The sequence below is a fragment of the Chanodichthys erythropterus genome, chromosome 20, assembly GCF_024489055.1.
Source record: "Chanodichthys erythropterus isolate Z2021 chromosome 20, ASM2448905v1, whole genome shotgun sequence".
Classification (NCBI taxonomy): domain Eukaryota; kingdom Metazoa; phylum Chordata; class Actinopteri; order Cypriniformes; family Xenocyprididae; genus Chanodichthys; species Chanodichthys erythropterus.
The window spans coordinates 22,979,104-23,005,288 of NC_090240.1; the positions used below are offsets into that span (position 1 = coordinate 22,979,104).

The 26,185-nt window shown below is 36.7% G+C and overlaps 3 protein-coding genes across 5 annotated transcripts in view; 2 read left to right on the forward strand and 1 right to left on the reverse strand.

Annotated features, from left to right (window-relative positions):
• Positions 1 to 107: 107 nt before the first annotated feature.
• Positions 108 to 7,535, forward strand: LOC137009398 (protein lifeguard 2-like). Its single transcript, XM_067371599.1, has 12 exons — positions 108 to 257; positions 1,521 to 1,608; positions 1,786 to 1,886; positions 1,966 to 2,030; positions 2,114 to 2,167; positions 3,902 to 3,952; positions 4,077 to 4,116; positions 4,291 to 4,328; positions 5,789 to 5,876; positions 5,986 to 6,081; positions 6,198 to 6,251; positions 6,435 to 7,535. Exons 1-12 carry the CDS (start codon positions 243 to 245, stop codon positions 6,585 to 6,587), a joined length of 843 nt encoding a protein of 280 aa, XP_067227700.1. The 5' UTR covers positions 108 to 242; the 3' UTR covers positions 6,588 to 7,535.
• A 450-nt stretch (positions 7,536 to 7,985) lies between these two features.
• Positions 7,986 to 16,933, forward strand: senp1 (SUMO specific peptidase 1). Its single transcript, XM_067371566.1, has 18 exons — positions 7,986 to 8,533; positions 9,010 to 9,071; positions 9,161 to 9,360; positions 9,508 to 9,604; positions 9,690 to 9,873; positions 10,092 to 10,236; positions 10,326 to 10,444; positions 10,634 to 10,917; positions 11,000 to 11,063; positions 11,137 to 11,175; positions 11,272 to 11,356; positions 11,432 to 11,575; positions 13,723 to 13,854; positions 14,037 to 14,240; positions 14,477 to 14,556; positions 14,708 to 14,792; positions 14,911 to 15,006; positions 15,113 to 16,933. The coding sequence occupies exons 1-18, from the start codon at positions 8,397 to 8,399 to the stop codon at positions 15,173 to 15,175; spliced, it is 2,220 nt and encodes a 739-aa protein (XP_067227667.1). The 5' UTR covers positions 7,986 to 8,396; the 3' UTR covers positions 15,176 to 16,933.
• A 644-nt stretch (positions 16,934 to 17,577) lies between these two features.
• Positions 17,578 to 26,185, reverse strand: part of rbms2b (RNA binding motif, single stranded interacting protein 2b) — a 34,377-nt gene continuing 25,769 nt past the window's right edge. The window contains exons 5-14 of one of the 3 annotated variants that reach the window (XM_067371587.1): positions 22,836 to 22,993; positions 22,670 to 22,749; positions 22,480 to 22,589; positions 22,332 to 22,378; positions 22,118 to 22,211; positions 21,015 to 21,065; positions 20,824 to 20,934; positions 19,362 to 19,442; positions 19,146 to 19,267; positions 17,578 to 18,949 (exon numbers count right to left, since the gene is read on the reverse strand). In XM_067371587.1, coding sequence (XP_067227688.1) covers positions 19,187 to 19,267; positions 19,362 to 19,442; positions 20,824 to 20,934; positions 21,015 to 21,065; positions 22,118 to 22,211; positions 22,332 to 22,378; positions 22,480 to 22,589; positions 22,670 to 22,749; positions 22,836 to 22,993 — 813 coding nt within the window. In that variant the 3' untranslated portion in view covers positions 17,578 to 18,949; positions 19,146 to 19,186. The remainder of the gene's footprint in view (positions 18,950 to 19,145; positions 19,268 to 19,361; positions 19,443 to 20,823; positions 20,935 to 21,014; positions 21,066 to 22,117; positions 22,212 to 22,331; positions 22,379 to 22,479; positions 22,590 to 22,669; positions 22,750 to 22,835; positions 22,994 to 26,185) is intronic. The other 2 variants (XM_067371585.1, XM_067371586.1) reach the window with 2 other exon arrangements.

Sequence of the window (26,185 nt, forward strand, 5' to 3'; positions counted from 1 at the left end):
TTTCTGCCATCATGATTGGTACAGTCCAAGCCTCTGTCATTGGTGCTTTAAAACCTGGATGTTGCTAGAATGTGCCTTTTAGAGTAAGGGAGGGGGGGTTGTGCTCATAGAACTGCGGGTTATTACAGCATCGTCACTATCTGCGTGCAGCATCCCAGACAGGTGCAGAGAGTACAGGCTAGAGCTCTGAAAATACGTAAAGACTTTTTTAAGTAAGCTAAATCAGATTCAAAGCTGTGACCATGACCCAGGGAAAGGTAAGCATTTTTATTCTTTACTATGTTTTTTAAGATTTTATCATTTATATTTATGTGTAATTTCTGACCATTAACCAAAAACAAGGAGTTTTCCTTTTCTTTGAATTCATAGTGGTCTGGATGACTGAATATTCTTTTATGTGCTAGTCTGTCTGCACTGTTCTGGTTTTGTCTCTGTTTAAATGATGGTCCAGTGACGCCGAAAGTAGCTTTGTCATGTTTTGGATTTTGTGCCTTATGTTTTTTATCTGATTTATTCTATCTATTCTGTAGTGCTACATTTTGATATTTTTGCTTTAGGAGTGTTTTTTTTTTCATTTCTTAAAATGCTGTTATATCATCTATCATAATGTTTTACAACTGTGCATGAGAATTAGTAAAGGATGCAAGACATTTATTTTCATGTGTTTTCCTGATTGAACAGATATGATTTTAATTTCCATAGTTTCAACTACATCTGCAAGGGATCTTTTTATTTTCTGGGAACAAGGTTTTTCCTCAGTTGCCATTAAAGGGATAGTTCACCCAAAAAATGAAAATTCTGTTATCATTTACTCAACCTCAAGTAGTTCCAAACCTTTATGAATTTCTTGTTTTCTGCTGTAAACAAAGGAAGATATTTGGAAGAATGTCATTAACCAAACATCTCTCTCCCCCCATTGACTACCATAGTAGGAAATATAAAGACTCAAAGGAAGATATTTGGAAGAATGTCAATAACCATACAGATCTCTCCCCCCATTGACTACCATAGTAGGAAAAAATAAATACTATGGTAGTCAATGGGGGTGAAATTTGTTTGGTTACAAACATTCTTCCAAATATCTTCCTTTGTGTTCAGCAGAACAAAGAAATTCATACAGTTTTGGAACAACTTGAGAATGAGTGAATGATGACAGAATTTTCATTTTTGGGCGAACTATCCCTTTAAGGTACAAAGTGTCTCTTAAGGTGGCTTGTGATGTCATTTACCCAGAGTAAACTCTCCTATTACAGTGAATCAGTCATTGATAAGTAATGGCTGTATAAATTACACAGTCTCTCCATTCTCAGTTACTGTAGTGCATACTTTTGTACAGTGATTTACCAATGAATGCACAGTGTAGCCATATGGTTAAAAATATTGTCCTGATAGATGAATAATGTAATGAATTAAAACCAGGTTCTGTAACAATACCTACTTATCTACCTTGTCTAATGAAAAACCAATATATTGCCATTGAGTGCATATGAATAACAAATAAACTTTAATATGTTATACAGCTTTCAGTAGCAACAAACAAGTCAGAGAATGGCTTGGATGTTCAGCCGGTGGCCTCAGATCCTCCAAGTTATCATGAGGCAACTGCTGGTAATATTACTTTTTTTCCTTAGTAAATTAAACTGATCTGCACTAATTATTAGATTAATTAATTGAATGCTAAAGCATTTTGGTAACTATGCACTACTATACTTTGGGAACACCAATGGCAGTCACTGTGGAAGTTTTTTAAGAATACCTGTTAAGATTTCCTTTTGTTGTTGGAAGGTGGCAGCCCTTGTTATAGTGGAGCCTATCCCGAAGATGGTGAGATGCTCACAGAATTCAGCTGGGATGACCGAAGGATCAGGAGGATATTCATCCGCAAGGTATCATTGCCTTCTGTTTAGTGATCCTGATTTGCTGTGGATGATATGAAGTGAATTAATGTAACGCTATTTCCTGTAGGTGTACACCATCCTGATGCTCCAGCTTTCTGTCACATTTGCCTTTGTGTCTCTTTTCGTTTTCTGGTGAGTGTGTGTGCTAAAACTTTCATAATGCATTGTTCTTTTTTTTAAGCTTGATTAACAAATATGTCTTGTGTATCTTTTAGTAAACCCGTGAAAGATTACATTCATACCAACCCTGGCTGGTATTGGGCATCATAGTACGTACAATTCCTCACTTTAAGGTTGATGTTTTGAAATGTAAATATGAAAATTCTGTTGGAATTTAGACAGCTTTAAAGGATTAGTTCACTTTAAAATGAAATTTACTCCAAGATTTACTCACCCTCAAGCCAGGTGTATATGACTTTCTTCTTTCTGATGAACACAATCGGAGTTATATCAATAAATATCCTGATGCATCCGAGCTTTATAATGGCAGTGAATGGGATGAAGCTGAAGAAAGTGTATCCATCCATCATAAACATACTCCACACGGCTCTGGGGGGTTAATAAAGGCCTTCTGAATTGAAGCGATGCATTTGTATATGAAAAATATACATATTTAACAAGTTATAAAGTAAAATATCTATACGTATTCAACTTACAAGATGTAAAACTCTCGCAGTTCAAAACGCTTACGCTACGTCCTACGCCTTCCCTATTCAACTTACGAAAAGACGATGCGTCAATTATGCTTTTTTTGTAAATTGAATACAGAATCCAGTAACTTGTTAAAGGATTAGTCCACTTTTAAATAAACTTTTCCTGATAATTTACTCACCCCCATGTCATCCAAGATGTCCATGTCTTTCTTTCTTCAGTCGAAAAGAAATTAAGGTTTTTGATGAAAACATTCCAGGATTATTCTCCTTATAGTAGACTTCAATGGGCACCAAACAGTTGAAGGTCAAAATTAGTTTCACTGCAGCTTCAAATTGTTCTACACGATCCCAGATGAGAAATAAGGGTCTTATCTAGTGAAACCATCGCTCATTTTCTAAAAAAAAAAAGAAAATTATATATGTTTTAGCCATAAATGCTCATCTTGAACTAGCTCTCTTCTTCTTCTCTATTTGAATTCCAGCATTGTAGACACTGCTAAGTGTATTACTGCCCTCCACAGGTCAAAGTTTGAACTAATTTTTATATGCAATATGCTAGTTCAATAGTATATAACAGTTAGTTCAAACTTTGACCTGTGGAGGGCAGTAATACACTTAGCAGTGTCTACAATGCTGGAATTCAAATAGAGAAGAAGAAGAGAGCTAGTTCAAGATGAGCATTTATGATTAAAACATATATAATTTCCAATTTTTTTTTCAGAAAATGAGCGATGGTTTCACTAGATAAGACCCTTATTTCTCATCTGGGATTGTTCTGAACAATTTGAAGCTGCAGTGAAACTAATTTTGACCTTCAACTGTTTGGTGCCATTGAAGTCTACTATAAGGAGAATAATCCTGGAATTTTTTCATCAAAAACTTTAATTTCTTTTCGACTAAAGAAAGAAAGACATGGACATCTTGGATGACATGGGGGTGAGTAAATTATCAGGAAAAGTTTATTTAAAAGTGAACTAATCCTTTAAATATGGATATTTTTCTTACACAAACACATCGCTTCACTTCAGAAGGCCTTTATTAACCCCCCAGAGCCATGTGGAGTACGTTTATGATGGATGCACTTTCTTGAGCTTCAAACTCGTTGATCCCGTTCCCTGCTATTATAAAGCTTGGAAGCGTCAGGATATTTATTAATAGAACTCAGATTGTGTTCATCAGAAAGAAGAAAGTCATATACACCTAGGAAGGCTTGAGGGTGAGTAAATCTTGGGGTAATTTTCATTTTAATCCTTTAAATACAGTAATTCAGTGCTAGTGTAAGTTAGAATGTATGCTTTATGTGTTGTAATGCATTGTTATCCACTAATGGCTTGATTTTTCTCTCAATAGTGCAGTGTTTTTTGTCACATATCTGACCCTGTCCTGCTGCCGTGGACCCCGGTGAGTGTATCTGTAGTCTAGACAGATGCATATCAGTAATGCAAAATATAATATTACATCATATCATAATTAATTTCCATTCAACATTCTCATGTATTTCTACCCTTATCTATTTTACTTACAGGAGGCAGTTCCCATGGAATCTGATTCTGCTCACCATCTTTGTGAGTATTAAAACAAACAGAACAACCATAATAACAAGTCTTTGGGCATCTCAGATACACCACACTAGTACATATCTACTAATCAGTGCTAGTGCTGGACTAGAAGTACTAATATTGCTCAAGAACAAGCCTGTTGTCACATTTAAATGTGTAATCTTTCTTCTTCTGCTCTAGACTCTGTCTCTTTCTTACATGACAGGAACATTGTCCAGGTACAGTTTCAAGTTATATATACACTCTAAAAAATGCTGGGTTAAAAACAACCCAAGCTGGGTTAAAAATGGACAAACCCTGTGATAGAGTTGTTTTGACCCAGCTGTTGGGTTGAATCTTAAACCCAACCTGCTGGGTAGATTTATTTAACTCAACTAATGTTTAAAAATAACTTTATTGATCACTTAAAAATGAACCCAAAATAGGTTGGAAATTAACATTTATTAATATGTTTAATTAATAATAATTAAATAATAAACATATAGTAAATTGCTTTTTAATGAATGTTCACCTTTTGATATTATTGTTGCCTCTACACTCTAAAAAATGTTTTGTTAAAAACAACCCAAGTTGGGTTGAAAATAGACAAACCCAGCAATTGGGTTGTTTTAACCCAGTGGTTGGGTTAAATGTTTGCCCAACCTGCTGGGTAGTTTTATTTAACCCAACTTCTGATTAAAAATGACTATATAGCTGGCTTAAAATGAATCCAAAATAGGTGAGAAATTAAAAATCAGACAAATAATTACTAGAGGCAACAATAATAATCAAAAGGTGTACATTTATTAATAAGCAATTTAATAAATGTTTATTGTTTATTATTCATTATCTTATTAATAAATGCTCATTTATTAAACATATAAATAAATGTTAATTTCCAGCATATTTTGGGTTCATTTTAAGCAAGCAATACAGTAATTTTTATACAACAGTTGAGTTAAATAAAACTACCCAGCACGTTGGGCAAACATTTAACCCAACCACTGGGTTAAAACAACCCAATTGCTGGGTTTGTCCATTTTCAACCCAACTTGGGTTGTTTTTAACCCAGCATTTTTTAGAGTGTAGTAATTATGTGTCTGATTTTTAATTTCCAACATATTTTGGGCTCATTTTAAGCCAGTGATATAGTCATTTTTAAACAATAGTTGAGTTAAATAAAAACTACCCAGCAGGTTGGGTCAAACATTTAACCCAACCACTGGATTAAAACAACCCAATCACTGGGTTTGTCCATATTTAACCCAACTTGGGTTGTTTTTAACCCAGCATTTTTTAGAGTGTATATTATGTCTTTTTTTTTTTACATAATAACAAATCTCAAGTGTGGCCTGCATTCATGGTTGCATATTCATATTACACTCTAAAAAATGCTGGGTTGTTTTAACCCAAATTTGGGTCAAATATGGACAAACCCAACCGTTGGGTTAAAAAATACATTTAAAAATTTAACCCAATGGTTGGGTTTGTCCATTTTTGACCCAAAATTGGGTTGAAACAACCCAGCATTTTTTAGAGTGTACCCCCTCGTCCTTCTTGTCCTACTTTTACAATATGTTGTTACTGCATGTATAAAAAGATGAATGAAAGTGAAATCTTTTTGCATGTATCAAGGTGTCATGTCTTTTATAGGCCCATTTCTTATTGAAATATTCCCCCTCTGGCTGTATCTCTCTAGCTACTACAATACTTCATCTGTCGTCATCTGTTTGGGAATTACCATCTTGGTCTGTCTTGCAATTACAATCTTTAGCTTCCAAACCAAGGTTAGTATTTTTGAAGCAACACATATTGCCATTTGTCTTGAATGCAGTCATTTTCAAATGTAATATGGAATATATTTATTTAGATCATACAAATGTTTGTCATTTACAGATTGATATTACTTCATACCAAGGTGTGCTGGTGGTCTTCTGCACAGTAGTGTTTATTTGTGGAATTGCCCTGGCATTCATCCTGCCCTTTGCATATGTAAGTACTTATGATTGATTGATTGATTGATTGGAAGATTTATTATATCTCAGCAGGACTTTAATATTCACAGAAATGAGAATGTACTTTGACAAAGGCTCTTTTCTCTCCTACAGGTTCCATGGTTGCACGTTGTGTATGCTGCCTTGGGAGCAATACTGTTTTGCATGGTACGTAATTATAAAATAATTTCAACTAAGATCAATAATAAATGTTAATGCATTTTGGTGAGTAGCCATGTAAAAAGCACGATAGTGTACAGTCAGCATATGCAAAATAAACCAGACCACATGCAGCATTATCTCTAGTGTCTGTTACTGTCATCTAATTATTTTCATCCTTTTGTCTTTTAGTTCCTGGCATTTGACACACAGATGCTGATGGGAAGCAAGCGATACACCATAAGTCCTGAGGAATACATCTTCGCCACCCTCAGCATATACCTGGACATTGTTTACATCTTCTCTTTCTTTCTCCAGTTGTTTGGTACTCCTGAACGGCAGTGAAAGTGCTGTTTAACCTGAAGCTCTTATGGCTCTCCTGAGTGTCTTTTGTCCCTCTGGTCTGAGTGATCCTGTCCTCTCCAGCATGATATGGATATTCAGTGCACGCTGTTTAGTTCCCTCTCTTCAGATATTACCACGTGTCATGTGTTTATCCTGTAGCAGAAAGGATATACATAACATATGCACACTGGTAAAACTTTAACAACATCCATCTAGTTTTACACATGGTGCCATAGAAAACAAAATAGAAAATATTAAATACATTTGTGAAACCTATATGATGTCATTAGCAGTGAAAGTGCATGTAATATTTGGTCAGACTCAGATAGGAGCACAAGCAGCATCACATTGAGGTGTGTATTTATCCATCTATTCCCTCTTTGTGAATGACTCTGCAAAAGTTTCATAATGTGAGATCACAGCATGAGGACATTTTAACAAATCATTCCAAGAAACTATATATAGTGAATATTTTTTGAACGGCTGGCTGGATTTGAGGAGAGCACATATGAATCAAATGAACATTACTGATTTAATTTGCAAAAACATATTTTTATATGTTATGAATTTTTTCATTGGGCAATTTTCACTGCCATTTTAAAGTCATTGACTTGTTTGAGATGTGCTTTGTTGAGCATTATTATTTTATTTAGCCCTATATGTATTATTAATTCATTCACTACACAGAATTTTAATGTATTATCATAGTACATATCTATTTTTGAAGAAAATGAATTATTTTGAATGACTTTGGATGTGTACATTGATTCACAGTGTTCACAAAAAGAGTGTAAAATCACTGTAGCTGCGTTTAAACAGAATGCAGTGCTACATATAATTTTTCATGTTTGTGGTCTTTACTGTAAAGATGTTGCAATAAAAAAAGAAAAGGTTTATCAGAGTAAATAAATGTAAAGTTTTTTTTTCTTCCTGAAAACAAATAAAATTCCAAACCCCTCATATGTGTATAGGTGTGTTGTCATTGGTAATAGCCTGTTATAATGCTCTCACGTTAAAAAAGGAACAAGCTTACAAATCTCATATGTAGTAGTGAGGGGTCTTAAAATCTCATTCACATCCAATTTTAGTATAAAAAGACTGAGTAAATGATTCAATGCTCGTGAAACACAAACGATTCGTTTATCGCCACCTACTGGCATAACGATACAAGTAACCTGTAGAAAGAGTCACTGAATGAATCGCTAAATAATTTTTTTTTTTTTAAAGTCATTAACAATAATTAATCCCCACCACTAAAAAATGGGTATGAAGTAAGAGTCACTTTGCATGTGATCCAACCATTCCTCTTTCAAAACACTGCGCACTGATGACGCGCTTCCGCTCCGCTCATCCAATGGGAAAACGGGGTTTTAACATGTGGGCTTCGGCCATGTTCTGCTTTTAAATAAGGAAGAAGCGGGAGGCGTTAATGCAACTTTGTGTACTCAATATCTCATTCACAGTATCTCTTACGGTTTCTGAGAAATTCGAGTCAGTTAGGAAAAAATATCCACAACAGATACTAACACACGGGTAACTCGTTAGACCTCGCTTAACCACAGATATAATTATTACTGGGCTGGCTTCTCGCGCGTTAGCAGTTGGTTAGCTGGTTGAGCTAACGATCAGCGGTGTGGGTTTATCTAGACTGGTTTATTCGTGTTCAAGTGAAGGATTCAGCTACTTTTAATCTAACAAAGCTGGTTAGCAGTGGCATGCGGATGAAGGGCAGAGGGAGCCCGCGTTTGGGTCTGCGCTGACAGCCCTGAGGATTTATCCCGCTAAAATAAAGGCTTTCAGGCTTTCATCATGTTTAATAAGTTCTACGAATGGATCGGAACCGGCATCGCCAGTCTGCGAAACGGAGCTCCAGCTGGTACTGTACATGCCGGTTCAGTGAGAGTGGATCAAGACGGGACATTACGGAGAAAAAGACCAATAGACAGGCAAGTGATGTGCAAAGAATTGTACGATATTAGTTTACGTGTGCAAGACGAATTGTGATTTTACTTATCGCTTGGTCTTACACTAAAAGTTTAGGTTTTGAAATGTTTGTTTCTGAACCACAAGTTGGGATGTTTTGGTTCGGTCATTAAAGCGCCAACTGTTCTGATGACGTCAGAAACGCGTGCGCTTCAGGAGCACCTGAAAAACTATTTATTTTTTAGTTGTTTTTTTCTTCTTCATTATCTGTAATAATTTGTTTGAATATATGCATACATAGTGTTCTACCGAAAATGTGTACGTTTGCTGCTTCAATAATGATAACATTACGTTTATGATATTGTATTTTTTGTTTTAGTTAATTATTAACGTTTATATTTTATTTTTTTAGACATATTAATAATAATTTGATATGTTTTTAATATGTATTACATATTTTATTTAAAATAAAATACATTCTGATACTATTTCTATATAGTTTGGATGATGGAGATGCGGTTGATCAGGAGGAGGAGAGGGTGGTGAAGAAATTCAGAATGGGTAACAAAAGTAACACACTTCTGAGTACATGATACAAAACTGAGTTATGCCTTCTAAGTCAATCCCAACTTTTTTTTGCTTGTTTTTAGGAGACTTTATGGATACGGTGAAAAATGCAGCCGAAGGAGTGAAGACCCATGGTTCGAGTGTTGCGTTTTGGGTGAAGAACAGTGTCACACCTAACTCTAGGAATATGCTGCCGGCATCACCGGGTCCACCTCAAACAGGAATACCATCAGAACCCGCAGACAATTCTGCTGCATCAGCATCTTTGTGGGCGGAAAACAAGGTACTTGTTTGCTCATCAAGATCATTATTGTTTGTGATATCCTTGAGATCAGGTATAACAGAAAACCAACAGCGGTTGTGCTCTCTAATGCATTTTGTCTATACTATATATTTTAATAATGTTTACTTCTGTTTTATTTTCTTAAAGTTTGGGGATCGGTCACATGATATACTTGAGGCTCCATCATCCAATACATTTGTGGCTCCATCTAGTTCAGTTGAGTGGAAGACAGTCACACAGTCTGGTAAGAATAATTTTTTTATTTAGGTTGTTTTTTTTTTTTTTTTCTGCATATACTGATAAATACAATCTTTTTTTTGTTTTGATAGACTCCTTAAGGATGGAGCAGTCTGTGACCATATCAAAAATTAGCAGGAGACAAGTTTGTATGGACCATTCACCCCACGAGACGCATAAAGCTAACGGACACTCGGTTAATTTACCTGCTGCCTCCTCGCCAAAACCATCCCCCTCTCCCCGCTTGGGCAGGTCCCTGTACCACCGACCACACAGGTCATCTTAGCTTAAAAAAAAAAAAAAAAAACTAGAAGAAATTTTTGATTTAAAAATAGTCACCTGAAATATTAAATCCCATTTTTATTAGAAATAATTATAATTAAATAATACTGTTTGTTGTTTAATGTTTTGTTGTGATAAATATTGCTCCAGTTTGAAAGTGTGTAATAAGTGCAAGGTTATGAAGCTGAAAGAAAGTTTGTTTTTTGTTGTAGTTTGCTGTCATCTGTGGACACCAGTTCAGGAAAAGCCAATTATACCAGCCTGTATGAGAAGACATTTCCCATCCGAGTGGTCCAGAGTCCTTCACATGGCAGCTCAAGCCGTCTCCGGACCAGAGCCCGCTGTACAGCTCAGGAGGTCATCATTTATATATAAATATATATAAAAATCACCTTTTAAATCACAATTTTGATCTGTAAAATCTCTATTTTTTTTAATTTTTTTAGTCTGTGCGTCAGGAGGAAAAGGAGGTTTATAGGCAGCTCCTAGCCATGGTGTCCGGTGGCCAGTCGACCTTCCTTCACGATGGAAGTTCTCACTCCAGCATTCGCTCGCATCGAGATTTGTAAGTATCTGTGTCACATTACTGTACAAATTGTTTTCTTTATGTCTGTGTTTAAACCTGTTCTGCTTAAAGGGAACGTTCATCCAAAAATTTAAATTCTGCCATCAGTTACAAACCCTCAAACTATTCCTTCAAGATAGTTTCAGATGGGTTCTCTCACTTATGGTGAAACTTTTGGTCTCGTTTCAGCTCCAGCTTCCTGTCGTCCAGTCGAAGTTTTCTTCAATGTGCCTCTCCAGCAGGCTCCGGTGCTGGTGTTTCGTCCTACGGGTTATCTAGTCTGCCTCCCAGCCCCCAGCCTGGGTCCAGTCAGGCTTCCAGTGCCCTACCCAGTCCTGGTGCAGCCTCTAGCATTCCAGAGCCTCAGCTGTGGGCCCATGACCTTGAGCCCAGCGCTAAAAGACCAGCTGTTCCCTCAGCTCCATCACCAGCTGCCCTTCAGGATACCTCCTCTCAGGACACACAGTCATCAGGTGAGTCCAATTTCATTCTTTTTCATGCTTGTGATGTAACTCGGGCTTAAAGGTCGGCTTAATGTCGTTTCACTTTTTTTAGCTCACGATGGAGATTCAGTCATTTTTGTAAAGGAGCAACAGGGCAAGAAGCCTGAGAGCTCGAGGTAAGATAACATTGAGATTACCTTTGATCTCAGTTTCTTTTTTCTTTACGTAACCCCATGTTACTCTTTGTAGTGTGCCGTGCTTTCAGGCTGAACTGTGGATCAAAGAACTGTGAGTACTTGTTATCTAATATGTACAAGTCTCAGTGGTTTAGTTTGTGGAAGTGAATAGCTTCTGATATCGGACATCTTTGCTGTGTATTTTCAGGACTAGCCTCTATGACTCTCGAGCTCGGGAGCGACGGAGGTTGATTGAAGAGCAGGAGGCTCTGGCCTCTCAGCTCCTGCGCCAAGTGAGTCAGTTTCCCCTCTTTCATCACCTGCATTTTATAAGACCAACCCACTCATGATCTCTTTTGTATCATCAGCGTCTGTCTGGAGAGGGTCGAGCCACCCCAGTGAGTGTTGAGCTGAAGGTTCGAGTCCCTCTAGAAAAGGAGGTTCCTGTTGCAGCTGTTATCAAAGAGCCTCAGCCTATTAAAGAGGAACAAGAATTCCCAGAGTTAACAGAGGTAAGTGCCCTTAAAGTGATAGTTGAAAATTGTTATCATAAAATAAAAATTGTCATAATTTACACACCCTCATGTCATTCCAAACCTTTATGACTTTTCACATTGGGCACGTTTGCCACGGTCCGAAATTGAGTTGATTCTGTTTGTGAACCGCTTTTAACCCTGGGTAAAGAAGTGTTTCACACTTGTAATTTTTATGAAACCCTGCTGTGAAGCAGGGTTAGCACCGCCTTTGCAGTGTTAACTCCACATTGTGGTGCCAAATTTGTACAGTGTGAAATGATGTTGTGTTAGAATGTTACAACTAGATGCTTAGCAAACGACAACCAATTGCGTGCCTTATATTCACGCACTTTGAGCAGTCATGGAAACAGCACACAATGTATAAACAGTCGTTTCTGCGTATGATAGGAAAATGCTGATGGAACACGTGACCATTGGAGTGAAGAAGAGACCGTCATTCTTAACTTTTTTATAGTTTGAAAAGTTCACTCAGAAAAAAACTTGATATTACAGTCAGCAGTGTGCAATATGAGGATGCGCTATGCTAGAGCCTTTATGTAAACTGGTCACGTGCTACGTTTGTCCAGACATGACACTGACACCGCACATATGCATATAAAGACTTTAACCCGGGGTTTAGGGATGTGCAGTGTGAAACGGTAGCTTATGAATACCCAGGATTAACAGTCAACGTGAATAAAAATAACCCAGGATTCTGTTTACCAGAAGTTAAGAATGACCCACGGTTAACTATTTCAAGTGTGAAAAGAGCTAATTTTTTTTAGTAATTTTGTTCAGTTATACAGCAGGGTGAACGATACTCGCGTGTACTTTGTGCGTCACATGAAGGCGGCTTTCTGCTGCTTGCAAACTGGTTCTTTTAAGGAGAAAGCTGACTCCTAGCCATTCATTTGCCACTCTGATTGCATGATTACACTGCACGCTCACTCTCGCTCATATCCCAGGTAAATCATCACCATTGGCATCCACTACATGCGTTTTGTTGATCTGCTAAAACGTATGCATGTATTTTACTTCCTGAACAAGTTTCTTTCACATTCACATGAATCGCACCACATTGCAACCAAACTCACACCACCTACTACAGATAGTCTCAGGTTCGGTAACCCTGTGCACTCCCAGGTCCGCATGACGGCTGTCACATTACCAATTTTCATAGAAACCATGATCTGGTTTGAACTTAACTGCCTATGTGAAAATCTATCTACTGCCGAACACACAAGTAGACGTTTTGAAGAATGTCTGTAACCAAACAGTTTTGGTTGCCACATTTTTCAAAATATCTTTTATGTTCACATTTGTTTATTCAATTCACATTTATTTGTTCACGATACATATCATTTCAAAGCAGCTTTACAGAGAATGCAGAAGCCCTACAGGTTTGGAATGACATGACAGCATTTTCAACTTTTGAGTGAACTTCCCTTCAAGTTCACCAGTTTCAGTTCAGATTACTTGTTGCATTTGTCTTTCTGCAAAAGCTGATGATCCATGTTATCCAGCATGATTCAGAATGTTCCAAAGATAATCTTGTTTTGTCATTAGAGCACTGACTTGATCTTGTGCACAATGTTGACATTGTCAGCATCACACATTTGCATGCAATTTGGTTAGTGATATTGAAATATTTCAAAGAATTTAAATATTGCTTCATTTTTACCTTATAACTTTTTTTAAACAGACCATCCATAGCTATAAAAATAAACTTATTATTGTGTTGTTTATAGTTATAATACAATAATATTTCTTTTCATAATTCTAAAATTGTTCTCAATCTTAGATTTTTGGTCTCCACAGTTTATTAACTGATGAATAATCATCTTAAAGTTGAAGACTGTAATGTGATGTCAATTTTTATTAGAATAATCTCAGGGGCTACCATACTAAATTAAAGTTAATACATTTCAATAATTTAACATCACATTCGCATGTTTACGGTTCTCTGATATCAGTTAATGGTCACATGCAAGTAAACAAATAAAATGTTATTTTTTTTTAGTATATGTTCTGTTTACCTTTAAAATCGTTAGCTTTTCATCATCTCACAAACCCTAGTTTGGGAACCCTTGGTTTGGTGCATTACAGGAATGTACTTGAGTGTTTCCTGTTTGTGATCTTCACAGGACATGGAGAAGGAGGTGAGCAGAGCTCTGAGAGGCGGCAGTCAAGATGAGGTTCTCAGCGAGGGCTTCCGCCTCACCATCACCAGGAAGGACCTGCAGACGCTCAGCCACCTCAACTGGCTCAATGATGAGGTCAGAGCTTTACTACATCATTCAGGTTTCTGTACAAGCCTGTCTGTCAATTCCAGTAGTATTTTAAAACGGATTCAGAAAAGAGACTCTTTTGCCATAATTATCACAACCTATGAATTTTTCAGTGGCTGAAAAAAATCTCAAGATTTGATTGCCTGACTAATATATTTTCTCCATTTCAGGTTATTAATTTCTACATGAACATGCTTGTTGAGCGCAGTAAACAGCCAAACCTGCCCTCCGCTTACACCTTCAACACCTTCTTCTTTCCCAAACTGCGGAGCTCCGGTTACTCTGCTGTCCGTCGCTGGACTAAGAAAGTGGACATCTTTTCTGTAGACATCATTCTGGTGCCTGTCCACCTGGGGGTGCACTGGTGCTTGTCTGTAAGTAGCTAACCAGCACTAAGGTCACACTGAGGACATGTACATGGAAGATGCATTGCATTTGGACTGATGCTTTCTTTCTTTTGACAAGTAATTCAGAATAGTATTGAAATGCATGTCGATGAGTTTGATACACAAACAGATAATATAATTTTTTTTTTTTTTTTTTTTTTTGTGAAGTCAGGATTGACTTTTTTTTTTTAATTCTCATTTCTTCCTTTTGTGGTTTTTGATAGGTGGTGGATTTTCGTAAGAAGAGCATTACTTACTTTGATTCCATGGGAGGAAACAATGACGAGGCCTGCAGGATTTTATTGTAAGTGCTGCCTGATGATTAGATGATGAAACAGGCCTGCAAGAAGTGCCTTTTCTAAATAAATCCCATGATAACCCATTAAGAAATAAACTATAAATTATGCATGTCTAGACATTGTCAAAAGTGTCTTAACTGTGCCTCTGTATTTAAGAAAATATCTGAAACAAGAAAGTGAAGACAAGAAGGGGCAGAACTTGGATACCTCAGAATGGACTCTAAAAAGTAAAAGACCCAATGTGAGTATATCAATATAAACATTGTTTTGGGCTTGTATTGTTTTAAATTGATCAAAAACAAAATAAAAAAAACCTCCTGGATCATCTGAATTTTTTTTTTATTTCCCTGAATGCTCAGGAGATCCCTCAGCAAATGAATGGAAGTGACTGCGGAATGTTCACATGCAAATATGCTGAATACATCACCAAAGACCGACCAATCACATTCACACAGGTGAACATCATTTGCATAGACTTCTAAATATGTTATTGGTCACACTTGTGTATGGGCATTTAAATGACATTTCATTTATTCTTTTTTTTTTTTCTTTTTTTTACAGAAACACATGCCCTATTTCAGAAAACGAATGGTATGGGAGATCCTGAAACAGAAACTGTTGTGATTGGACACTTTCTGTGTGTGCGTGTGTGTGTGTGTTTGTGTACAGAACATATTTTGATGTGTCGTATGGATATGAGGGCTCCTGTGCACTTCAGGAACCCCCGAGACAAATATGGGATGCCCTCAATCACTGGTCATTTCTGTGCTGTCTAAATGAAACAAGGGAAATCCTCATGCACCTAAAGGACACAGTCTCAGCCTTTAAGGGTCAGGGCAATGGATTGCCTTTATAGTTCCCTATAACTTGACATGCTTTTGCTTAGCCAGCTAATGTTATTTGACTGACTATGGAAGGATGTTGTTTTCATATTTTCAATTTTTTCTTGTGCCACCATTCATCTGTTGTTACTGTCAATACATGGTCTGTCTTAAGATGAATTCAAATGATTTGTTATTTGGCAGAGAGTGTACTTGATCTTAAATCATCTGAAGTCATAAATGTTACAGTAATATTATTACAGAGTTTTATGCTGATATTTTTTCGCTCTAGTACTAGTAAAACAGCTGGAAATGACAATCACAGACTCACTCAGTGGTTTTGTAATGAAAAACAGCAATTTACTTTGTGAAATTTGATACCTGTATGTTTTATACAGAAACTGTTGAGGCATTTAACTAAGTTAATTGCTTTTTTTAAAAAAAAAAAAAAAAAAGAAAAGAAAAGAAAGAAAATTGACTTAATTAGAGGTCTTTAGGATGTCTGCATTTTTGGAAAGACACCATTTTTTTCAGATGTAAGTGAGATTTGTGGTTCTTCCTTTTTCCTAGGGGTGATGAAAAGCTCATGCTGCAATGCTTTTGACTTCAGTATGTCTTGGGATGGAGTTCTGCCGTCACAGGCATATGTTTATTTTTATCAGTATTTTGATTATTTGAGGAGTCTTCTGACATTTTGGCATCTCATAGACAGACTGCACTTTTTGCATAATCTTCAAAACCCAGCAGCACCATCTTTTTTGTTTTTGTTTTTTTGTGTAAAAGAGAACTATTTTTTGCAACTTTCTAAAAAAAAAAAAAAAATTCTGCAGGATATTGACAAATATTGTATATACAGTGACTATACGGTAAAATTGAAGACATATTTAATACTCATTTTGTACCTTTTATTATCTGTTTTTTGTATGTGGAACAGATCTTACCAGAAATAAATACCTGAGGTTATGTGTGTATCAGATTTCAAATGAATTGATTTTGCGAGTCATCTAAGAAACTCATGTTTTATGTGCTTTAGACATGAAATTTGACTTGACTACCAAAACAAGCAAAAATATTAAAGATATTAAGACCGGTTTGGGTAACAGTACAATTGTCCTGATTTTTGTGTGTGTGTGTGTGTGTGTGTGTATGCGTGCTTCATTTTGATTGGCTAAAGCGGACATTTGGGTTCACTGCTGAGTCCATGTCGACGGTGCTGAAAAGCGAGTAGGAAACACTGTATCCATAACCTTGTAACTTGGTATATTATAAAAATATTAAACAGCAGGGTTCTGATTATCAATGCAGTTTGCTCTACTAAATGCAGATCGCAGTAGGCACCCAAAAATGAAATTTCTGTCATTAATTACTCACCCTCATGGCATCCCAAACCTGTAAGACCTTTGTTCATGTTCGCACAAATTAAGATATTTTTGATGAAATCCAAGGGTTTCTGAACCACGCATGCAGCAACGTCATTGCACCTTTTGAGGTCCAGAAAGGCATTAAAGACAATGTTAAAATAGTCAATGTGACTACAGTGGTTCAACCTTAATGTTATGAACTGAGTCACAAGAATAATTTTTATACGCAAAACAAAAATAACGACTTTATTTAACAATTTGAACTGCTGTCATACGCAGTTGACATAGTGAACGCAGTGCAGGCTTCCATGTTTTAAGTTGGCCGGCTCCTGCATCACACACGCACGCATCGTGCTGCTCACGTGAACATCGTTGGCCAATACCAAAGTCCCTTTAAGACAAGTCATTTCACTCGGCGGCCATCTTTGAAACGCCTCTCGGGCATCCTGGGCATCATGCAATCTTTTTGAATGGGGAAACATCGCCAACCTTACTATTAAATTTCATATTTGAAATCACCAATGAAATCTAACAACAACCGGCTCATAAATTTAGTTTCTAAACACTCGAATCATGAAAAAAAAAAAAAAAGCTATTTTCAGGCTGGATCAAGCTAATGCGCATGTGCAGACCTAAACGTCTGACTGTTTCTATAGAAACCGGTGATTCCGGCCGCTGAAGTGACGCGATGACTTAAGAAAGCGGGACTTATTCCGCCATATTGCGCGTTACACTTTCTCCCATTCGGTCGTAAACACGGAAGCCTACACTGCGTTCACTACGTCAACTGCGTATGACAGCAGTTCAAATTGTTCAATAAAGTCATTATTTTTGTTTTCTTAATTACGTTAGTGTTCCGAAGATGAATGAAGGTCTTACGGGTTTGGGACGACATGAGGGTGAGTATTTAATGACAGGAATTTCATTTTATGCTAATCTATTCAGATTTATAGTATTACATTTGAGTTCATACATAACTAAACTATTGCCATGGTCAGCAAATTTAAATGAACATTTCAGCATCTTGGATTTACATGTATGCACAGAGCACAACACAATTACTATTCAGTCTCAGAATCTTGTTCCTCTGAAGGAAACAAACTGAGGGTGTGATCCACTAATAAGGGAAAAACTCTCTTGGTTGTCATTATATTGCCATTTTTATATCTCAGGGGACGCAGCCCAAAGAACACACTCCTCACTCACCAAGGCAAGAAAAATTAATTTACAGGCCTACATTACAGCGTTGGTGGAGCCCTCCTTACAATGCGTAAAAGAAAAGACATAAACCATACAGTATGTATGAAGAGGCAAGACAGAACCATTGACATGAAAACAAAGCCATAAAAAAGTTTATCATCCAAATAGCTTCTCTTTGAAATTTTCTTTAAAAAAATTTTCTTCAAATACAAAAATAAATCTCAACATTTAAACAGAGCATAACCTAACTTACAAGATAAAGCAGCATTTTGGAAGGAAAAAAGGACTTTTTGTGAGGGGATATGAGGTCTTGGTTTCAGAATTCAGTCTTGTCTCACTTGATACAAACTTGTTTGAAACAGTGAGTGCATTTATAATGCTCTTCCATACAGTACATTTTTCTGTAAATCTATCAAAACAACTTGGCTGCTGGTTTCAGCAGGTTCCTTTAGATTTCCTTAAATCGATATACAAGAAAAATGCAGCAAGATCTTTGCAAAAACTGTTTTGTTTTTTTATGTACAAAATTCCCCCTTTTGCAGCAGACAGTTCAAAAGCAGTCAACAAAATCTTTGAAGAATTTTACAAAACATAAAAACAAATTAAAATGACACATGGTGCTGTAACATTGTAGTTGTTTCATTCTGGCTTTACAGAATGTTTTAGAAAATAAAGTTGCAGAAAAATATTTCTCAAAGTGTGTTGGAGTGTGTGTGTGTGTGTGTGTGTGTGTGTGCATGTATGCGAGTCTTTGTGTTAAAAAAAGCTTACTTTGCTTTTTGTGAACTTTTATGACATCTTGTAGTCATAGCATTCTCCACCCAAGTCTTTCACTTACTAAAATAGGTTTAGCTTCATTATCGGTTGGTCTTCTCCAAGAAAAAGAAAAAAAAAAAATAGCAAAAAATGTCTGCTTTCTTAATGGGAAAGAGACACACTTCTCAGTTCCTTTTCACAATGTCCATTACTTTTCATGTCAAGAGAGGTGGTTCTGTAATCAAAGTCCTCCATTACTCCTATGAATGTAAAAAAGGAGAGAAAGATCGATCATACAATCAGAATAGAAGCTTATAAAAAGACAAAATATGAGTTATTCCTCCATGTAGTTCATAAGAATTGATTTTATAATTTGTTCAGATACAGTGGCTATGCCAATATTATTAACAAATGTTCTTGTGGATAAGCATTGTTTTCACTCTTTCCATTACAGACCACAACATTTCCAAAGCAACAGGAAGTAGCCCACCTCCTCTTCACTTGCCATGCTGGTAGGAGTATGTTGTGTGGTCTGTGGGTGTCTCTATGGCAACCTGCTGCTGTTGGACGCTATTTTCCTGCAGTGGCATAAGGTCAACATTACTGACAATCCATCGCAGTGATTCAAGCTTTCAAACACTTGGAATAATTAAGCATGCAAGGGTTTCGTACCTCGGCTGTAACGCTTGAAGGAGGCACTTGGGCATATTGTGGTATGTAGGTCCCTTGCATAGCTGTGTTTGCAGGCATATACTGAGGACAGATGGACACAAATTGACAAATGTGTGATAACCACAGACAGCACACAGAGGATATTTTAGTTAGATGAAAAAATGGTTCATAATTCGTAATTCCTTTGCTAGATTTACATGGTCATGGCAGGAGTTAAATGACTCGATTGTAACATACTTTGAATACAATGGGTATATGAATTTCTTTCTTCTGCTTAACAAAAAAGAAGATATTTTGAAGAATATGGGTAACCAAATCGTTGATGGTCCCAATTGATTTCCATAGTATGGAAAAAAAAAATCAAAGGGGTCCATCAACTGTATGTACATTCAAAATTCATACAGGTTTGGAACAACTTGAGAGTAAGTAAATGATGACAGAATTTTTATTTTTGCTTGAACTTTTTCTTTATTTTGTTTTTATTTTAGTTTTTAGTATTTTTGGGCTACCAAAGTTTATGTGAAACTTGAAAACTAAAACTAAACTAAAATTCAGAATTAAAGGGTTAGTTCATCCAAAAAGAAAATTTCTGTCATTTATTACTCACCCTCATGCTGTTCCACACCCATAAGACCTTCATTAATTAGATATTTTAGTTGAAATCCGATGGCTCAGTGAGGCCTCCATAGCCAGCAATGACATTTCCTCTCTCAAGATCCATAAAGGTACTAAAAACATTTAAATCAGTTCATGTGAGTACAGTGGTTCAATATTAATATTATAAAGTGTCGAGAATATTTTTGGTGTGACAAAAAAACAAAATAACGACTTATTTAGTGATGGCCGATTTCAAAACACTGCTTCAGGAAGCTTCGGAACGTTATGAATCAGCGTGTCGAATCAGCAGTTCGGAGCGCCAAAGTCACGTGATTTCAGCAGTTTGGAGGTTTTACACGCGATCTGAATCATGATTCAATACGCTGATCCATTATGCCCGAAGCTTTCTGAAGCAGTGTTTTGAAATCTGCCATTACTAAATAAGTCGTTATTTTGTTTCTTTTGGGGGCACCAAAAATATTCTCGTCACTTTATAATATTAATATTGAAGCACTGTACTCACATGAACTGATTTAAATATGTTTTTAGTACATTAATGGATCTTGAGAGAGGAATGTCATTACTCCCTATGCAGGCCTCGCGGAGCCATCGGATTTCAACAAAAAGATCTTAATTTGCGTTCCAAAGATTAACGAAGGTCTTACGGGTGTGGAACGGCATGAGGGTGAGTAATAAATTACATTATTTTCATTTTTGGGTGAACTTACCCTTTAAAACCTAAACCTAAATTGAAAAGACATGTTACAAATAAAAATAAAAAAGTTTTTTTATATATATATATGGTCTAATATTTTCCATTTCCTTACAACTGCAATATCTCTGTGGGCATCTGTGTGGGACGTACCGTGCCTGTGCTGCCCAGGGTTAGATGGCTGAGCTGCTGTGTGAGAGGCCCTAATATGGCAGTGGGCTGCATGGTCATGGTGTGGTCCACTGTGGGCGTAAGGACGGTACCCTGTGAACAGGTGAGAAAGTTAGACACATAAAGAAAGGTGCTTTAGGAAATCGAGCAGCGGTTTAGTGGTATCAACTTACTGTAGGCTGCATGAGGTAAGACTGGTGATGTATCCAGGAGGGATTGTGTACCTGAAATTAAAGTGAGACATTTTAGATTTGGGTCCTTATTCTATATAATTCAGATCTATAATGATTTATACCTAATAAGCCAGGGTGGATGGCAAGATTTTCAGTAAATAACTTTTTAGATTTAAGATTTAAAATTTCCTGATAATTTACTCACGCCCATGTCATCCAAGATGTTTAAGTCTTTCTCTCTTCAGTCGAAAAGAAAAGGTTTTTGAGGAAAACATTCCAGGATTTTTCTCTATATAGTGGATTTCAATAGGGTTCAACGGTTTGAAGGTCCAAATTATAGTTTCAGTGCAGCTTCAAAGGGCTCTACACGATCCCAGATGAGGAATAAGGGTCTTATCTAGAGAAACAATGTAATTTTCTAAAAAAAATTAATTTATATACTTTTTAACCACAAATGTTTATCTTGCACTAGCTCTGTGATGCGCCACGCATAACGTAATCATGTTAAAAAGGTCACCCGTGATGTAGACGTGTGTGTGTATACTGTATATATATAAAAAAATTAAGAAAATGAATGATCGTTTTGCTAGGTAAGACCCTTATTCCTCATTTGGGATTGTGTAGAGCCCTTTGAAGCTGCAGTGAAACTGCAATTTGGACCTTTAACCCACCGAACCCTGTTGAAGTCCACTATATGAAGAGAAAAATCCTGGAATGTTTTCCTCAGAAACCTTAATTTCTTTTTGACTGAAGAAAGACAGACATGAACATCTTGGATAACATGGTGGTGAGTAAATTATCAGTAAATTTTAATTCTGAAGTGAAATAATCCTTTAAATGCCTTACATATATAAGCACAGGTTGTATCCACTATTTTTTGGTGTTTTTTTTTTTTTTACTTTACAGCTATTTTAGTTTGTAACTGTTCTTCAGAAATGTCTATTTTTGTGCTTGATGAAAGAAAAAGAAAAATACGGATTTGGAAAGCCATGCGTAAATGTTGACAGGGGTTTCATTTTTGGGTGAATTATTCCTTTAAACAATATTACAAATATACATATTATGCAAAGCAGTAATATAACTCCTGCAAAAAGTAATCGTACCTGGTAGGTGGATACAGGTGAGTGCATGTAGGGAGAGATAGAAGTCTGAGCAATAATTCTGTTAGGAGCGATGCTGTAGGAAGGGGAATAAAACCTGCAGGGGGCGACAAACACATTGTTTTCCCCTCTTTTTTTAAAGCAAGAGTTTTACCATTACTGTGTCATAATGAAAGCACAAGTACAGCATTTCTTGAGAAATAATTTCAGAACCCACCCATTTTGTAAAGCAGGAGTGGGGTCATATGTTAGCGTCATCCCACCCTAAATGTGTGTGAGAACAAGAGAGAGACAGTCGAATTAAGACTTGAACTAGAGAATGATTTAAATCAACATGAAAAGTCAGAGAAAATCATCTCTCTCACAGTCTCGCCCTCTCTTGCCCACTGCCGCCCATTTTGGTGATATTTCCCTTGATTCTGACGTTTCTTCTGTCCTCCGTCCGCAAATTTACACAGCAAGGGTTCTGTAGGCACTTAATGAAAACATATTAGTCATTACTTATCTGTCATTACCATATAATTCTCAATATGAAAAAGTACTGTAACGCAGTACCTGCTACTCCAGGAGGAGTCTTGATGTATTTGCCATTAAAATGTTGAATGATGGCCTCACATTTTTCAGTCGATTCCATCCTAACAGAGTAATTGCAAATGCATTATTAATGGAATATTAATGATGATAATGTCAGGTTATACACGTGAGAGCTGGTCAGGCGTACCTGGCGAAACCCACTCCTCGGCTGGTGCCGTTCGCGTCTCGTAAGATGCGCGTGGAGATGACCTGGCTGAAGGGCTTGAGCATGCTCTCCAACTCCTGCTCATCCATTGTAAGAGGCAGATTGGAAATGTACAGATTGGTGGGGTCCTGTTCCTGTTGCTGCAGAGGTAATGAAGAAGAGAGAAACAAATGTCAGCATGACTAGGTTGTGAAAATGAAATTTCTGTTATCATTTACTATCATGTTGTTCCAAACTCATAAGACTTTCATTCATCTTTGGAACACAAATCAAAATTCTTTAATGAAATCTGAGAAATTTCGGTCCCTCCATTGACAGCCTTACACAACTACCACTTTTACGCTTTAAAAAGTTCATAAAGAGATATTAAAACTAATCCATGTGAATTAAGTGGTTTAGTCCAAATTTTCTGAAGAGACGATCACTTTATATGATGATGAACAGATTGAATGTAGGCTTTTATTCACATATAAACAGTCATCAAATCACACATCAGTTGTGGTAAACGCGTCAAGCAAGTACAATTAGCTGATCAATGTTTATATGTGAATAAAAGCTTAAATTTAACCTGTTTATCATTTAAAGCATTGTGTATCTTCAGAAAATTTGGATTAAACCGCTTGATTCATATGGATTAGTTTTACGATCTCTTTATGAACTTTTTGAAGTGTCAAAGAGGCAGTTGTAGCTATCAACGAAGGGACAAAAAGCTCTCAGATTTCATTAAAAATATCTTAATTCATGTTCCAAAGATGAAAAATAGTCTTACAGGTGTGGAACGATACGAGGGTGAGTAAATGATGACAGAATTTTCATTTTTGGGTGAACTAACCCTTTAAATTTCAGTGTATTTTTTCATACAACAGTATTATATGATTTATTATAAATACAGTGATCATCAATATAGCATTTGGAATATAGTGCACTGGTCATATGGACTACTTGTAGGAGCCATTCACACAGGGCAGTGAAATGGGGAGAAAAAAGAAATGCATTTTTAAAGGTGCTGTAGAACGTCTTTTTAAAAGATGTAATATAAGTCTAAGGTGTCCCCTGAATGTGTCTGTGAAGTTCCAGCTCAAAATACCCCATTGATTTTTTTAATTGCCTATTTTGGGGCATCATGCAAATATGCACCGATTTAGGCTGTGTGGCCCCTTTAAATCTCGTGCTCCCCTCCCCTGGAGCTAACGCTTGCCTTAACCAGCATAAACAAAATTCACACAGTTAATATAACCCTCAAAATGGATCTTTACAAAGTGTTCGTCGTGCAGCATGTCTAATCGCATAAGTATGGTATTTGGATGTTTACATTTGATTCTGAATGAGTTTGAGGCTGTGCTCCGTGGCTAAAGCTAACATTACACACTGTTGAAGAGATATATAAAGAATGAAGTTGTGTTTATGAATTATACAGACTGCAAGTGTTTAAAAATGAAAATAACAACGACTCTCGTCTCCGTGAATACAGTAATAAACGATGGTAACTTTAACCACATTTAACAGTACATTAGCAACATGCTAACGAAACATTTAGAAAGACAGTTTACAAATATCACTAAAAATATCATGTTATTATGAATCATGTCAGTTATTATTGCTCCTTCTGCCATTTTTTGCTGTTGTCCTTGCTTGCTTACCTAGTCTGATGGTTCAGCTGTGCACAGATCCACACGTTAATACTGCCTGCCCTTGTCTAATGCCTTGAACATGGGCTGGCATATGTAAATATTGGGGGCGTACATATTAATGATCCAGACTGTTACGTAACAGTCAGTGTTATGTTGAGATTCGCCTGCTCTTCGGAGGTCTTTTAAACAAATGAGATTTACACGAGAAGGAGGAAACAATGGAGTTTGAGACTCACTGTATGTCATTTCCATGTACTGAACTCTTGCCAAGATAAATTCAATTTTTAATTCTAGGGCACCTTTAAGAACTAGTTGAATAACCAACTTGAGCGTCATATTTTAGAATGCAGTGTTATGTGCGTGCCCCTCTCTGCCTAGCTCATGTTTACAATGGAAAATGGAAAAGCAGTGCTGAGGAATGCAAAAACGTGCTTTGCGTGAACAGCCCCTTATGGTGCTTTTTTTATTTTGGAGCTTGATCGTCTCAGTCCTCAATCAATTCTTCTAGATGGAGAGGCTTCTGGTTATGTGTTACTGACATACTTCCTGTAGGTGGATACGCAAAGTGCCCTGCTGAAAGACTGATCAGCCTTACAGGCTCAGTAAGGTTAGGATTATAGGTAAATGAGGTAAGGACCTCATCAGCCTGTCTATCAGTGCTATCAAAGCAGAGCATTATCAAACACTGGGCCTTTTTTTTAGGATAGTTATATCACATCCTTTCCATGTCTCTTCCCAGTATGTTCACATAGATAAGTAACCAGGTTAACTTTCTAGAGTCGAAATTATTGTTATTATTTGTTGTGATTCAACAACATACTACAAGCACTTCATACAAACATTAAGTTGCATGACCTGAATATTCCAATATATGGCAAAGAATGAAGGTAGGAAAGACTGTGAAGGAGTTCAGAAGTTTACAGGTGATAAATGATGGTGTGCATGCGTGTGTGTGATTGGAGAGATAAGACTGCTTCAGCTTCTGCCGAATTATGCACATGAGTTCAACTATGAAAGATGGCGCTTATTTTGGTTGAAAGTTTAAACATATCACTTTCAGCCTTGGGTGTTCTTTTCCAAAAATAGAACAAATTCGTAGAAAATATAAATAAAATAGAAAAAGCAAACTGTGTATTTCACATATTTGTCTTTTACCTTTGCATAATTATATGCAGAAGTTAATGTTTTTTAGGAAAAAGTGTCAAAATGACAGTTTTCAAGGCCAGTACTGAGTCAGCTCATTACCATATAAACACCTAATTAGCTTAATTTGAAGCTGCAGGCATGACAGCAAATATGCATACAGTATAAAGTGACATCTTTCTAACCTCAAATTAACAGATACACAAAACTTGTGCTTGCATGTCTTCTACAGATTACCCAGTTCCTGCATGAGGTGTGAGCAGGAGGTTTTACTTTAGGATCTAAACAACTACTTAATCATATTATGCGTATCAAATTAATTTTGTTCATTATCATTGAAGCATGAGCTATGTGTTACTTGTCTAAACAAACCAGAAAGACAGTAAAGATAGCAGTAAAACTGCAAACCTCCAATTCACCCCGCTGCTGATTTACATATTCATTGCTTTGGTGTGCAGATAAGATTAAAATGTGAGCTGTAAATGTATTACCGGATCATCTCAGCACCATGAATAATGAATATCTAATTGCAGTGACCTGCGATGAAGGTGATTTTTG

What these genes read in the sequence shown, in the direction of transcription:
- LOC137009398 (XM_067371599.1), top strand. An exon ending in TCCTGCTGCCGTGGACCCCG is followed by an intron (nt 3,953 to 4,076) that starts GTGAGTGTATCT and finishes TTTTACTTACAG; the next exon opens with GAGGCAGTTCCCATGGAATC. An exon ending in TCTTTAGCTTCCAAACCAAG is followed by an intron (nt 5,877 to 5,985) that starts GTTAGTATTTTT and finishes TGTCATTTACAG; the next exon opens with ATTGATATTACTTCATACCA.
- senp1 (XM_067371566.1), top strand. Translation starts at nt 8,397, where the DNA reads ATGTTTAATAAGTTCTACGAATGGATCGGAACCGGCATCGCCAGTCTG. An exon ending in AAGAAGCCTGAGAGCTCGAG is followed by an intron (nt 11,064 to 11,136) that starts GTAAGATAACAT and finishes TACTCTTTGTAG; the next exon opens with TGTGCCGTGCTTTCAGGCTG. An exon ending in GGGTGCACTGGTGCTTGTCT is followed by an intron (nt 14,241 to 14,476) that starts GTAAGTAGCTAA and finishes GGTTTTTGATAG; the next exon opens with GTGGTGGATTTTCGTAAGAA.